The 15363-nt window shown below is 35.5% G+C and overlaps 2 protein-coding genes across 2 annotated transcripts; one reads left to right on the forward strand and one right to left on the reverse strand.

Moving 5' to 3' along the window:
• Window positions 1–694: 694 nt before the first annotated feature.
• Window positions 695–8449, reverse strand: sdhda (succinate dehydrogenase complex, subunit D, integral membrane protein a). The gene is given in 3 exon segments (XM_056456797.1): window positions 695–1601; window positions 5551–5680; window positions 8335–8449. Coding segments are annotated over 3 exon segments (390 nt in total). The 3' UTR covers window positions 695–1456.
• Window positions 8450–11759: 3310 nt separating this feature from the next.
• Window positions 11760–12522, forward strand: timm8b (translocase of inner mitochondrial membrane 8 homolog B (yeast)). Its single transcript, XM_056456933.1, has 2 exons — window positions 11760–11975; window positions 12074–12522. The coding sequence occupies exons 1-2, from the start codon at window positions 11856–11858 to the stop codon at window positions 12239–12241; spliced, it is 288 nt and encodes a 95-aa protein (XP_056312908.1). The 5' UTR covers window positions 11760–11855; the 3' UTR covers window positions 12242–12522.
• The last annotated feature ends 2841 nt before the right edge of the window (window positions 12523–15363 follow it).

Consider the following 15363-nt stretch of genomic DNA (forward strand, 5'->3'; position numbering starts at 1 on the left):
ACCGAGTTTGCCCACCCCTGTTCTAGAAAATGCTTTTTGATTTAACTTTTTTTTTTTAAATATATGACCTAAAAACAAGACAAAACTCTAGATAAAACAGCATTTTTGCAGTGTAAGAGATTATATTGTGTTTTGTGCTTCTGTTACTGTTATACCTAAAAAATAAGTATGACATTTTTCATTTTGTTTAGTGTTTACAACAGTCTGGAATCATTTTTACCTTATTTGTATTCTGTGAACAGATCATGATCCTGCAGGCGTTTCAGAGAGATGCCCTTCTACATTCAAATCAAGCTTACAAAACATATTGTGAAACTAGCTGTGAATGCTTCCATAAAAAAGTCTGTTACCGATGCCAAGTAAAAAATGCTGACCTAAAGTCCAATAACATCTATTTTATCATAATTTTAATAACACTGTTGATTTCCAGTATTCATTATTATAATTTTTACTCATCATGGACATTTATGGTTCAGTTGTGGCCATAAATCAAGCAAAAAAAATTGCTGTCAATTGGCTCTAAAGCCATCCAAGACATATTGTTGGTGAATTTTGCTTTCTAAGTGTAATGTTAAAAAAGATTTTTAGCCAAAACTGTGGCTCTTGGTGAAAAAATAAAAAAGGCAGAATATAATCAATACAATTAAAGAGAAAATGGTTTCTAACAAACAGCTTAATGCTCTACTGAAGAACTACATCACAACATGAACTACATATAAAAGCTATACGGGGACAAAAAACTCTACAATCTTACTGGAGAGTCCCTGCTGTGTAAAACATGCTGGATAAGTTGGTGGTTCATTCCGCTGTGGTGACCCCTGATAAATAAAGGGACTAAGCTGAAAAGAAAATGAATGAATGAATGATCTTATTGGTTTACTCACTGTTCAATAATCTGCTGTGTGTTTGTTCTTATAGAATATTCATGTTTTTCTGTCATCTATAATGTACAAAAACACATTGAAGTAAATTTGCTGGATTTGAATAGGTGATGTAAATAGATGTGACCAGCACAGACACTTTGACTACAATCACGTATTCCCAATAATATGAATAACAACTCCTGAAATAATATATACTAACAAACCATAGAGAGTCATTCAGCTGAGTATTAAACACAGACAGTGCTTTTGTTCTCATATGTCAATACAAAAATATAATTATGAACAACAATGCTGGGTCATCTGATGCTCAACAATTCAGGCCATCAGCAGAGGAATGTGAAGTAGGTACTATATGTATGTTCTACAGTAATATTGTGATTGCTGTTTTAATGTGCAAGCTGGACTTTTGTGGGGAATATATCAAAATCAGGTTTGTTCAACTTGTAGCCTCCTGAAGAAATCAATCATGCTGTGTAAAGTATGTCAGTCACTTTGCAAAAAAAGGCAAAAACAAATCTTGTTACAATGATTATTCAGACCCCTGACATGCACATTTTCAAAAGACACAATATTCATTTTTGCCAGAGCATGACCACTGCCTTACAAAAGCCAACATCATGATAATTAAGGTAGCAGAGACCAAAGAATGTGGCTGTGGACAGCAGCAAGATGCCAGCATTTGCCAGCTTGATGTCTGTCAGTACTTAGCCAATACCCCTGCTGAAAGAGAAAAACACAGAAAAAGAGAGAATTAACAAAATATATAATACAAATATATATTGTTGAATGATTTCATACAATATAATGCCCATATTAAACTATTTAAAAGGTTCCCAGTTGAGTTTTAGGCCCTGTAACTACCTGATATTAAAGGGATAGTTAGGAATAGATTTTCTTCTGTTGAACATGCTTAAAATTTGTAACCTCCATAGTAGGAAAAGCAAATACTACAGCTTATGCTATTTTAATTTTTAGGTGAACTATTCCCAGGAAAGTTTTTGTAATGTAAATATAATGTAATGTGTATTTATGTAGCGCATTTTATTGTGTATGCACTGTAAAAAATGGTCGTGATTTCAACGGTAAAAAACTGTAAAAACTCTACAGTACAAATCCGTAACCTGGTTAACGGTATGTTTCCTTAATATATAAGGCAATTAACCATAAATTGACTTTCCCAGAATTCCCTGTATGGCACATCACTTTTTATGCTTTTTGTTGACATTACTGTGGATCTTTTTAGTTGTTTCTCCATCAGTTATGTACATTAGAGATTGATAAACAATGTTTATTTCATGACTTTAATTTTATGCGTGTAACCATACTGGTGTTTAGTAGCTGTGTGAATGACACTGAGCACCTTCTACATATTAATACACTTTTCTGCTTGTGGGAAAAGTTGTTAGTGATGAGCATTGGTTCATTATATAACTTACTCATCACCACCTGCATATGGCTGTGTTAACGTGTCTTACTGTGTAACAAAAGATGTGTAGATGTTGCTAATTCAAAATACAGACATATTACCTCTATAAATAAATAAAATACGGTAGTTTACAGTAAAAATGAGAAATTACTTTTACTGTATTTTTAACAGTAAAGTACTGGCAACCACAGCTGCCGTTTTTTTACCGTAAATTTTTACGGATTTATTTTTTACATAGTGGCCACACACCGAAAGTACTTCACAGTCATGAGGCCGGGTCTCTTTGCACCACCACCAGTGTGCAGCATCCACTTGGATAATGCGACAGCAGCCACAGGGCAACAGCGCCAGTGCGCTCACCACATACCAGCTATTGACAGTGATAGAGCCAATTCAATGGATGGGGAGGATTGGGAGGCCATGAAAAGTAAGGGCCGATGGAGGGAATTTAGCCAGGACACCGGGATTACACCCCTACTCTTTACGAGAAGTGCCGTGGGATTTTTATTGACCACAGAGAGTCAGGACCTCGGTTTAACGTCTAATCTGAAAGACGGCGCTCATTGACAGTATAGTGTCCACTTCACTATACTGAGGCATTAGAACTCACACAGACCACATTTTCAACAGCAACCTAGATTTCTCATGTGGTCTCCCATCCAGGTACTGACCAGGCTCAGCCCTGCTTAGCTTCAGTGAGCAACTGTACTTGGGCTGCAGGGTTATATGGCTGTGGCCATCGTAGATTGCTAAAATCAGCTAAGATCAGGTGTGAAGGGGGTATGCAACATTTTGAGCTTGTACACCTTGCCCACATTAAGAGATGATCTCCAAAACTGGATGTTTGGATGTTGCATGTTCTACAATGATTTTATTCATTCATTCATTTTCTTTTCAACTTATTCCCTTTATTAATCCTGGGTCGCCACAGCAGAATGAACCGCCAAATTATCCAACACATATTTTAAGCAGCGGATGAACTTCCAGCTGCAACCCATCACTGGGAAAACCCATACACACTCATTCACACACATACGGACAATTTAGCCTACTCAATTTACCAGTACCACATGTCTTTGGACTTGTGGGGGAAACCAGAGCACCTGGAGAAAACTCACGCGAACATGGGGAGAACATGCAAACTCCACACAGAAACGCTAACTGACCCAGCCGAGGCTCGACCTTCTGGCAAACGTGCTACGTTGTTCAACAAATTTAATAAAAATTAAAAAGAAAAGTAATCAAAATGTATTTCATCATGCATTAAGTAGCCTGTGCATAAAGTCTGTGTAATTGATTTAGTTCTTTTAATAAGACTTTTTTTTTGGTATAGTATGAAAACTGTGCTGGCTTCAGCAGTATTAGATTGAAAGATCAGAAAGAGCCAATACAGCCCACAGACCCTCCCTCAGTGATCAAATTTGGACAAAAGAAACACATTTTAACTGCAGATTTGAACAGTTATGTGTCATTTGTACACTGGTCCACACCTTACGGTTGGCCATTGGTTTGGTGTTCACACTTAGGCTTTCACTGTGCTAACATCAGAGCTCATTGACCCTTTTCAGCATGTTGAATCATCATTGCACCACTGAATCTGATTCAGCATTGAATCAGAGCGCAAGTGTAGTAGTGACGTGACATACAGTAGCAAGTGAACAATTCAGGCCAAGAAGGATCACAAAGAGGCCTGAAGTAATTTCGCTTCATTTCTCAAATATTTGCAACCTAACTGGATTATTGAATTATTAGACATATTTGCACAAGGAAATTTTTTCATCATGCGTGACAATTACTGTGATAATAGTACTAAATGCTGCTTTGTTTACACTTTCTCTATGGGGTATATGGGCTAGATAGATAGATATAGATAGATATATGATATGACGTAGATCTCTGACCGGACAAGAAGCACTGCATTAAATTCTATTTTCCCCATCATGTCTTTAAATATGACAGCTTATTTGACCCCAGTATTTTCAATGGAGTTTCTACGCTTGCCTGCTGATCTTGACGGCGAGAGTGGTTACAAAGTCTATCATCACGTTTTATACTTGAACAATTAAATGAATGTTTAAGTCTATTTAACTGAATGTATTGTAATTACATTACAACATTGATGCTGTAAAAGAAACCTTATGAAACTGAAAGTAGTCACATTAAGCTTTCACTGGAAGTTTATAATTGAATGAAAAACACTAGCTGTGCATATACCTCATTGTAAATTTCAAAATTAAAAATTTGACTTTTGAAAATTATTTCTAGACATTTATGTATCTCATTCCAGTATCCAAAAGCCCCTCCGTTCTAAGAGCGTACTCTGCTTACAGCACAAACACTTACAGCACAATGTTCATTACCATATTTGAATTTCAGCCACAGAGGCTTCTTGTAAATAGAGTGAACGGTAACAATGGAATTGGTTTTGCTATATAAATTAAAGCTGGGGGGCAACGTGGTGGAGCAGTAGGTAATGCTGTCGCCTCACAGAAAGAAGGTCACTGGTTCGAGCCTCGGCTGGGTCAGTTGGCATTTATGTATGGAGTTTGCATGTTCTCCCCGCATTCATATGGGTTTCCACCGGGTGCTCCGGTTTCTCCCACAAGTCCAAAGACATGTGGTACAGGTGAATTGGGTAAGCTAAAATTATCCGTAGTGTATGTGTGTGAATGAGTGTGTATGGATGTTTCCCAGAGATGGGTTGCGGCTGGAAGGGCTTCAGTGCGTAAAACATATGCTGGATAAATTGGCGGTTCATTCCGCTGTGGTGACCCCAGATTAATAAAGGGACTAAGCTGAAAAGAAAATGAATGAATTAATTAAACCTGGGTCATCATTACCATCATAATCCTTTGAAAGTAGATGCTGATTTACTTTCACAGTGAAGCAAAGAGTGTTGACAGGCCTCCCTCAGGCCTCCACTACTGTACTACTACAGTGTTTAAGGGAGAGTAAGAGTAGATGTTGGTTGTGTGCAGCTAATGAAGATCATAGGCTGACATTATGCAAATAAAATATCTGAGGGCAGTTCAGAATCAATTCTTTCTTGTTGGAGATAATAGCTCAATTTATTGTGCACTTTGATCTTGGAAACTTTGCTTGTTTTACATTCGCAAACAGCTACATCACACACTACATGAAAGGTAAATCATAATAAAGGGACACTTTAAATTCTGCAAAGCCTCACCGATGAGTGTGCTGCCGCAGTATAATCTATGAGTGAGGTACACAGGCTCTTACCAGTGTCCATGCAGTGTAAGTGCTGCAGCTATAGAGTAGTCCACTACTGGACCAAGACACAGGTATGCGGCTGGAGCCATACCTAACAGAACTAAACTCATCACCCTTTCAGCTGTCCAGTGCTGGGAGGCTGAAACACTTGGAAATACAAAAAAAGCACGTAGTGATTCTACAAAAGCAACATTTTGTTCATGTCGAATTGTGCAGACAAACTGCACTGTAAATTTAAAGCACGCCACCTGCCAAAAGTTTTAGAACACTAAGATTTTTCATGTTTTTGAAGAAGTCTCTTCTGCTCACAAAGCCTGCAATTATTTGATCTAAAGTACAGAAAAAACAGTAACATTCTGAAATATTTGTACTATTTAAAATAGCTGTTTTCTATTTGAATATACAGTTGAAGTCAGAATTATTAGCCCTCCTGAATTATTAGCCCGACTGTTTATTTTTTCCCCAATTTCTGTTTAACAGAGAGAAGATTTTCTCAACACATTTCTAAACAAAATAGTTTTAATAACTCATTTCTAATAACTGATGTATTTTATCTTGGCCATGACGACAGTAAATAATATTTGACTAGATATTTTTGAGACACTTCTATACAGCTTAATGTGACTTTTAAAGGCTTAACTAAGTTGATTAGGTTAACTTGGCAGGTTAGGTTAATTAGGTAAGTAATTGTATAACGATGGTTTGTTGACAGTCGAAAAAAAAATTGCTTAAAGGGGCTAATAATTTTGACCCTAAAATGGTTTCTAAAAAATTTAAAAACTGCTTTTATTCCAGCCGAAATAAAACAAATAAGACTTTCTCCAGAAGAAAAAATATTATCAGACAAATTGTGAAAATTTCCTTGCACTGTTAAACATCATTTGGGAAATATTTAAAAAAGAAAAAAAAAATCAAAGGGGGGGCTAATAATTCTGACTTCAACCGTATATTAAAATGTAAATGTAAATGAGTTTTTAGCATATTTACTACAGTTGCATGATCTTTCAGAGATCATTCTAATATAACAATTTGTTATTCAAGAAATGTTTATTATTATTATTATTATCAATATTTATTAACAGTTGTGTATTTTTAGTGATTCTTTGATAAAAAAAAGAATGATCTAAAGATCAGAATTAATCTGAAATACAACGTTTTTGAAACATTGTAATATACACATACATTAACATTCAAAAGCTTGGAATCAGTATCGTTTTTTTTTTGTTTTTTGGTAAAGAAATTGTGGAAATGAATGTCTATTTAGCAAGGATGCCTTTTTAAATTCATCAAAGGTGATTACATTTATAATATAAAATACTTATATTTCAGATAAATGCTCTTATAAATGCTCAGATAAATTCTTCTGAAGCAGAAAGAAAATCTACTCAGCTGTCAAAATATTTTTTGAGCACAAATGATAATATTAGAATGATTTATGAAGGACTGTGTGACTGTAATAATGATGCTAAAAACAGTCTTGAAATTAGAGGAATAAATTGATTCATTCATTCATTTTCTTCTCGGCTTAGTTTCTTAATTAATCTAGGGTCACCACAGTGGAACGAACCACCAACTTATCCAGCATATGTTTTACGCAGTGGATGCCCTTCCAGCCGCAACCCATTACTGGGAAACATCCATACACACTCATTCACATACATACATACAGTACAGACAATTTAGTTAACCCAATTCACCTGTACCATGTCTTTGGACTTGTGGGGGAAACCGGACTTGCGGGGGAAACCGAATGTATATATTTGAGGAGTCAGTCTCATTAATAAAGATTTGTTTGTTTGGATTTATGAATGAATACCTTGAATGAACAGCTCACTGACAAATAGTTTTTAAAATCAGATTGATTTGAATGTCACAGTGTGATGACTTTTCTTTCACAACTGTTACAAAAGTCATTGAAGTCTTTGGTTGTTTCACAATGCAAAATCTCAGTGGAGCTTGAGCAGAGTGTGTTTTCTGACTGTATCAGTAAAGGACAGCTTTCACATAATGGCATGACCTCTCAATTCTCTCACACACACACACACACACACACACGCATGCACGCACGCACGCACGCATGCACACACGCATGCACACACACACACACATAATATTTAGTCAGAATTTACTAACCCTCCACTTGTTCCAAACCTATATGAGTTTCTTTCTTCTAATATGTTATACATTTATAAAATGTTGGCAACATTTTTTGATGGCAACCCCTGGAAATGTTTTCTTATGCAATGGATTACTCTCAGCTACTTGGTTCCAATAGGCATGTTAAACAAACAGCTGAATCATTTTCATTTACAAACAAAAAGTGTATGTTAGAATCGAGAATCTTTTAGCAATTAATCATGCATGTTTATTTGAAAATATGTTTTGTTTTTGTCAACATATAGCAGCACACAAATGCTCATGCTAGTGTGATACACTAAATCAGTAAGCTACACACACACAAAAAATCTATATTAATACTAATACTGACTAATGTTACCTGCAAACACATTCCTGGTTTGTTAATTTTCATCATTTTATGAATTATTAATTTTTGTATCCATTTATATTGTTATAAAAGGAATAATTATTGTTATTATCTATATTAATTCATATACATATAAAATTATATTATAACCTATATAAAAATGTTATTAATATTATTATTTGAACATGAAGTGCAGCAAATTATTCATGCAATTGAATAGGAAACCGATGATTGAGTACATACAACTTCAATAAATCTCAGAATATAGTTCGTAACTTGAACAATAATTTGTCTTCATCATCACTCACTAGTGCTTGCTGAAGCTGTGCGGATCCTGCCTGCTGGCTCCATATAGTCCACATCTCCAATCCTCTGACAGGCAACTGACCCTCGAGACAGTTGTGTGGCAGCACAGCTGTACATGGTGTTAAATAGTACAAATATCAGCAATTTTAAAGACGTCTTAAAAACTCAAGAGCTAATTTGTATATTATGAAACAGTTGATATTTTTGTATGCGCATTGTATAATATTAACGTTAGCTAATTCATGCAAATAAAATGTAAAAATGGAGACTTACGTCGTATTCCACTTTGGCAGACCGAGCCCAAACAAATCAGACTCGCCATGACTATTTAATTACAAAGTCAGATTTATATTACAGTGATAAGGTGACTGACTTCAATCAGTCACCAAATGTTTCTGCAACAGCATCCAGTAGGTTCTTGTTGTCCGTCGTTTCTTTCACTACAATTTGATAGCGCCATCTAGCGATAGAGTGCGAAAAATAAATATATGTTATCAAATGCTTATAACATATTTATTCTTTTTTCTTAGCTTTTTATTGTCGTGATAGATCATTTAAATTATAATAATATTATTGAAATTAATTACTCAATATAAAGGGCCTCTTTTCAAAACAATTATCAAAAGGACAACTTCAGGACTCCACCCATACTTTCAATCAGAAATGGGGTAGCTTTTTACAGTAGTTGGAGAGCATGTAAAAATAAAATTAAAGGGTTGTCATTTTGGCTGTCTGTTGTTTTATTTTATATTAATATTTATGTTATAATCGCTGTTTTTTTTATTGTTTTTATAATAATTTGTTTACATTATTTTGCTAAATGTTGATTTTGTATTGTGAATTTTATGTTGTGTGGGGTATATAAGTTCAAAATTTAAAAACAGTCTGATGACAAAAAAATAAAATATACACTTTCAAAGATTTTCAAAAACTTTACACGTTTATTTCATTCATTCATTCATTCATTCATTCATTAATTCATTGTTGAACAAGCCAGATTTTTTTTACAGTCTGCCAAAAACTTATGTTGTTGCTGTTGTTTATAATTAATTTCATTTTTCCCTAAAAATAACAGTGGTCTAAAAAGGTATCTTTAATCACTGGAGGGTGTAAAAATCTGTTGTAAAGCCTTGAACCATAATCTTGAATCTTATCGATTACTAACCCATAAGAACCCGGACTGATGTCTCCTTATAGAAAAGTTATGAGGCATATAACACAGACCAAATGGACCACTTATAACATGTTTCTGCTGTTGTTTTTGAAATTCAGCTCCTCTATGTGAAAGATCTGTAATGTTACATATATGTCACATTGGGCATTTATTTCAAATGGAAAAAAATAAATAAATTGTCAGTTTTATTTGCTACAGTACATTTGATTTATTTGATTTTCCATAGCGTATTTCAAAGCCCCAAAACTTTGACCATTACATTTTGCAACAACTTCTTCGAAACATCAAAATTCTACTAATTCTACTACTAATTTTTATTTTTTTTTTGGTATGTGGTTGTTCATATAAAATAATGAACTAAATAAAATTAAATAACTACCTCATAGCGTCACAGTGGCTCAGTAGGTAGCACTGTCGCCTTACAGCAAAAAGGTCGCTGGTTCAAGCCAAGGCTGGATCAGTTGGCGTTTCTGTGTGAAGTTTGTATGTTCTCCCCGCATTTGCGTGGGTTTCCTCCGGGTGGTCCGGTTTCCCCCACAGTCCAAACACATGTAATATAGGGGAATTGAATAGGCTAAATTGGCCATAGTGTGTGTGTGTGTGAATGCAAGAGTGTATGGGTGTTTCCCAGTGCTTGATTGCGGCTGCAAGGGCATCCGCTGTGTAAAACATATGCTGGATAAGTTGGCGGTTCATTCTGCTTTGGTGACCCCTGCTTAATAAAGGGACTAAACTGAAAGAAAATGAATGAATGAACTACCTCAAATTGGAGGTCAACATGTTAAACATGCATATGTTGTCAGCCACCATTGGACACTTTCTCAGTATGCACGATTTCCCGGCATTTTGTTTCAGACCCATGCAGAGAGAATTCAATTGGCATTTTTAGCTCAACTGTGGTGTTAACATTCTTTTGAGTTCCAGATTGTTGCACACTGTACAAATGTGTTTGTTCCTTCAGTAACGCGAACATTTCTGCTGTTATGAGCTTTCTGAAATACTCAGGGGTGCGTAAAGATTGTCTGGAGGTGTGGCACTTGGCCCTTTGAATGTGCAAGAAAAAGTTTTACCCTGGCTGGTTGCATTTTTCTGGGCAGAGTTTATGTTTGGTTGTGCAGCTTCTGAATCTGGATCACTTGCTAATGTCTGAATCAGATCCACTTGGTTCATCATCCTCCATGTCGTTCCCTGAAGTGTAATTAGGGTCATCAATGTCTTTTTTCGCGTCACTGTCACATCCCTCATATTCATTGTCATCTTCATGGATAATCTTTTGTGCATTCTGAGCATTAAATTGTTTTAAACTGATTTTAATCATGTTATTCTCACTTTAAAAAAGATAAAACCACCTTAAAATAAGACCAACATATGATATTAACATCTTGCTACAGCTTACAGGTATGACAATGAGAGATAATGCCTTAAAAAGACCTTTCCAAATAATCAAAATTGTTAGTGACACCCATGTTACAGTGGGTTCTTATTGGCTAAAATTAAAATTGCTGTATAGCTATGGAGAAAAGTTTTCAATTCCTCTGGGTTTACTGTATTTAGCAGGTATGGTGTTTGAGTAATGGGCGATGCGGTGGGGCAGTGGCTAGCACGTTTGCCTTGCAGCAAGAAGGTCGCCCGTTCAAGCTTCGGTTGGGTCAGTTGGCATTTCTGTGTGGAGTTTGCATGTTCCCCCTGTGTTGGCATGGGTTTCCTCCGGGTGCTAGTTTCCCCCACAAGTATAAAGACATGTGGCATAGGTGAATTGGGTATGCTAAAATTGTCCATAGTGTATGTGTGTGAATAAGTGTTTATGGATGTTTCCCAATAATAGGTTGCAGTAGAAAGGGCATCTGCTGTGTAAAACATATGCTGGATAAGTTGGCGGTTCATTCCGCTGTGGCCACCCCAGATTAATAAAGCCGAAAACAAAATGAATGAATGAATGGGTTTGAGTAACATATAAATATATCCTATATATATTTTTTTTAGGCCAAATAGATAAACCATCTGTAAGATAAACCAGATACAGACCTTCAATTTATTGCTTTGCTTTAAATATTTCGATATTTACTACACCAAGATTTATAGCAGTGTCTTTAATACCATTCATTTGTTTTAAGGGACAGTTTTTAAGAGCGAATACAACTGGTTTACTCTTCTGAGATCTCTAAAAGAAAGACTTTTTTTCTCTCTCTCTCTCTCTCTAAAAGAAAGACCTCATAACTATGACCTTCGTGACGTCATATTCTTGCGGCGGAAGTAGCAGCTTGTCACACCGTCCATGCTTGTCATTGAGCACGGTGGTTTTAATCCGTATATGATCTTGTGTATATAATCTGTCGGTGAAGCGTTGAAATGGCTGATTTTCACTCCAGCTTTGACTTGCCGTCGGCTGGTTCCTCAGAGAAGGCAGAGGCCGCGGAGCTCCAGCGTATGCTCGCGGTGGAGCAGCAGAAGGCTCAGTTTCAGGCGCAGGTAGGAAACGCGTCAGTACCACTCTATACGTCCTGTCACTCGACTTAAAGTTTTCAAGCCAGGTAGGTTTTAACCTTGCTTAAACACCCTGTTGTTAGGTTCACAATTTTACGGATGTGTGCTGGGACAAGTGTGTGGACAAACCGAGCTCCAAACTGGATTCCCGGACTGAGACCTGTCTGGTGAGCTGTGTGGAGCGCTTCATCGACACTACACTGACCATCACCAACCGCTTCACGCAGATGGTCCAGAAGGGCACGCACTGACCGCAGGACAGCGGCCTCGAGGACAGCTCTGTTCTCAGTGTACGTCCGGCAATGTGTCCGATAAATCTATCATTCACTTGGAAAAACATCTCACAAGCCAATAGACTCTGAAAGAGTTGGTATGCGCACAGTTGGCCTATTTATTCAGACAACAACAAAACTGTTATTTTTGCTTGAACATATGTCGTCCACATCAGTGAAACTAATTGTTTTGTTTGACTTTATATAAATCATATTTCAATTAAATAAATACAATCTTCAGAACTGCAGAAGAACAAAAACTTTTGTGTTTTGCTATTGTCCCAAAAGAACATCCATATGTCCATATACAAGTACGGTAACCACTAAGGCTTTCTATTTATTTATTACTATTTAATGTTTTTTCTGGCTATTTGAAGGCTTGTATCATCATCACCATCATCATCTCCTGCATTATGCATTTCTTGAGCCAAACTAATCCCTCTGCTCTGTTTGCATTTCCAATACAGTTTAATACCTTGTTTAGTGGGTAGGAATTTCGATATACTTTCGCCACCTCTACTGCTGTGACATCATTGTTTTTGCTGGATTGATTCCTTGTCTACCAGTGAGAGGAACATCTGGACCTCTTCTATTGGCCATGATGCAGTCACTTCAGGTGTCTTGTGGTGGTGTTGTGAAAGTGGTTTAACTGTGCAAACCAACAGAACAGGAGTGGCTGCTGCTGACTATTTAAATAGTCAAATTCACTGACATCTCTCTTAGACCATTCAGTGTTTGTCACATTTTGGTTATGGTACTTAGAGGTTCATGCAGCATTTTGAAAGTTTTACTGAACATGAGACATATAATATGACTTTTGAAATATAAAGTTTTGTTAAAACAAGATTTGATATTATCGCATACCCATAACCACTACAGGCTCATAGGAAAGTTTTTTCTCCACTTCAATCAACATTCAGACATTAACTCATTCTCACAGAATATTATGGTAGGACATATTGGTAGTCACTGATTCAGCACTAGGCCTGTGACTAATGTGTTTGACTGTTTATGACATACTGTATAACTTCCATCATGAATTACCTGGAAAAAAAACTGGAAAAAGAGTTCTTAAAAAAGAGTGGCGACCACAAATAGGCATGGGATGATAACCGTTTTCAAGGTATTCCGCGGTTTGGAAAAGTACAGAGACGCGGGAGGGATGTAATGGTGGGAAAAAAAATGGGTGGAAGAAAAAAAAACTGAGTGGGAGGAAAAAAAATGCGTGGAAGAAAGCTGATCTGGCATCAGTTTGTCATACGGAGCTCATTTGTATACATGTATTCGCTAATTCAGAGATTGCATATGAAGGGCGATGATCGACGCACAGCTTTAATGGAAAGAAAGTGAATGCATTTTTATATTCATTTCAGTGTGCTTTAAAAATACACAAGAAATATGGGAAAATACTTAATGAGGATGATAGAGAATGGTAAAATACAGGAGAATCCTGACAAAAACTTGAGGGTTTCGCGGTATTGTGATTACTGCACTAAAATATATTCGTTTTAAATGTCTGGGTAAAAACAAAAACTTTTTTCCCTTTTGAACACAATATATTTTATTTTTAAAACATTTAAAATAGTTTGTTACAGTAATCATGTCAGGCTAAATAATTCAAATGAATCATTGAGTTCTGCTTTCTTCATTAGTTTCAAAAACACAGATTTGTTTTTTACTATTTAAAAGGACATCTTTGGATATCTTTTCTGCTGGAGATACTGTTGTCCTAAAAAAACATAAACAAATTTTTTTTGCACATGCCTGCAGTATTGCAGAAAATTTTGAATTTTAAAACTGACTTTTCCAAACCACGGTATACTGTGAAAAACGTTATCGTGCCATGCCTAATGCATATACACCCACATGCTCATATTTGGACATACTATGTTGTCATTAAAACATGACCTTATTGAGAACATCTTTTGCAAAGGGTTATTTTCAATTATATTGTAGGAAAGTGATTTCAGAGGCAGTTACATAAGTCATTTGTCTCCAACTACTTGGTTAATCGATATGATCTTAATTTGAAGCTTCAAGTTACTTTCAAAACATTATTTACACTATTCTGGTCACTGACCTCTCACATAAGTGTTTGTAACGTGCTAATTGGAATATTTGTAACAAACAATATGTGGTTCAAAAGTTTATATCTACTACAATAGTTTATAGTTAATAGTTTTAATAGTTAATAGTTTAAAATAGTTTATATATACTAAAAGTGTATGTGTGTGTGTGTGTGTATATATATATATATATATATATATATATATATATATATATATATATATATATATATATATATATATTAGTAGTTTATATCATGCAACAATTGTCATTTTAAGGCCGGTTTGGATCATAGTTGTGTATTTTATCGGAAGTTTTTGTGGTATTTAGTACATAAAAATATCAAGTTTTAATGACAACTACACTTTAAAAAAAGTTGACTCAACTTCAAATTTTAAGGCAACAAACTTAAGGACAGTTTTGAGTTTACTCGACTTTAATCAAGTCAAGTGCAGTAATTGGGTCAAAAGTTGAGTCAACTCAAAAATGTCCTGAATTTTGTTGCCTTAATTTGAAGTTGTCAACTTTTTTTTTGCAGTGTAGAGGCACCTGTTCGAATTTGTCAACCATAACACACAAAATTACATTTTTTATTTTATTTTTTCTTCGAAACAAACTTTAATAAAATATGGACAAACTCAACCACTGGGTTAAATTTTTTCAATAAAAAAATTAACCCAGCATTAGGGTTTGTTCATATTTTGTTGAAAACAAAACAGTATTTTTAGAGTGAAGTTTAATTGCAAATCCACTGTAGAACTCTTGTGTTTGATATTATAATATAATTTGATCAAATATTAAAGTGTGATAGAAAAGATCAAGATCCTTGCAAGCAAATTTTCCTAAAGATAATTTTTTCCCTATTATTCCATTAGATGGACAGAGGCAGAAGATTTCTGTTAATAAAACATTAGCTCCTCAAAGCTGAAGTCAGTTTAAGTAGATTTTAAATATAGTTTCTGGTCTACTCTAAAACCCCAAATCTGGTTTTGCTTTCTAATCCGAAACAATACGATATTGTGTGTGGAATCCAT

This window comes from Danio aesculapii, chromosome 5 (genome assembly GCF_903798145.1).
Source record: "Danio aesculapii chromosome 5, fDanAes4.1, whole genome shotgun sequence".
NCBI classification, from domain to species: domain Eukaryota; kingdom Metazoa; phylum Chordata; class Actinopteri; order Cypriniformes; family Danionidae; genus Danio; species Danio aesculapii.

Coding starts and splice junctions, on each gene's coding strand:
- timm8b (XM_056456933.1), top strand. CDS start 11,856: ATGGCTGATTTTCACTCCAGCTTTGACTTGCCGTCGGCTGGTTCCTCA. Junction 11,976..12,073: donor AGGCTCAGTTTCAGGCGCAG/GTAGGAAACGCG, acceptor CCCTGTTGTTAG/GTTCACAATTTTACGGATGT.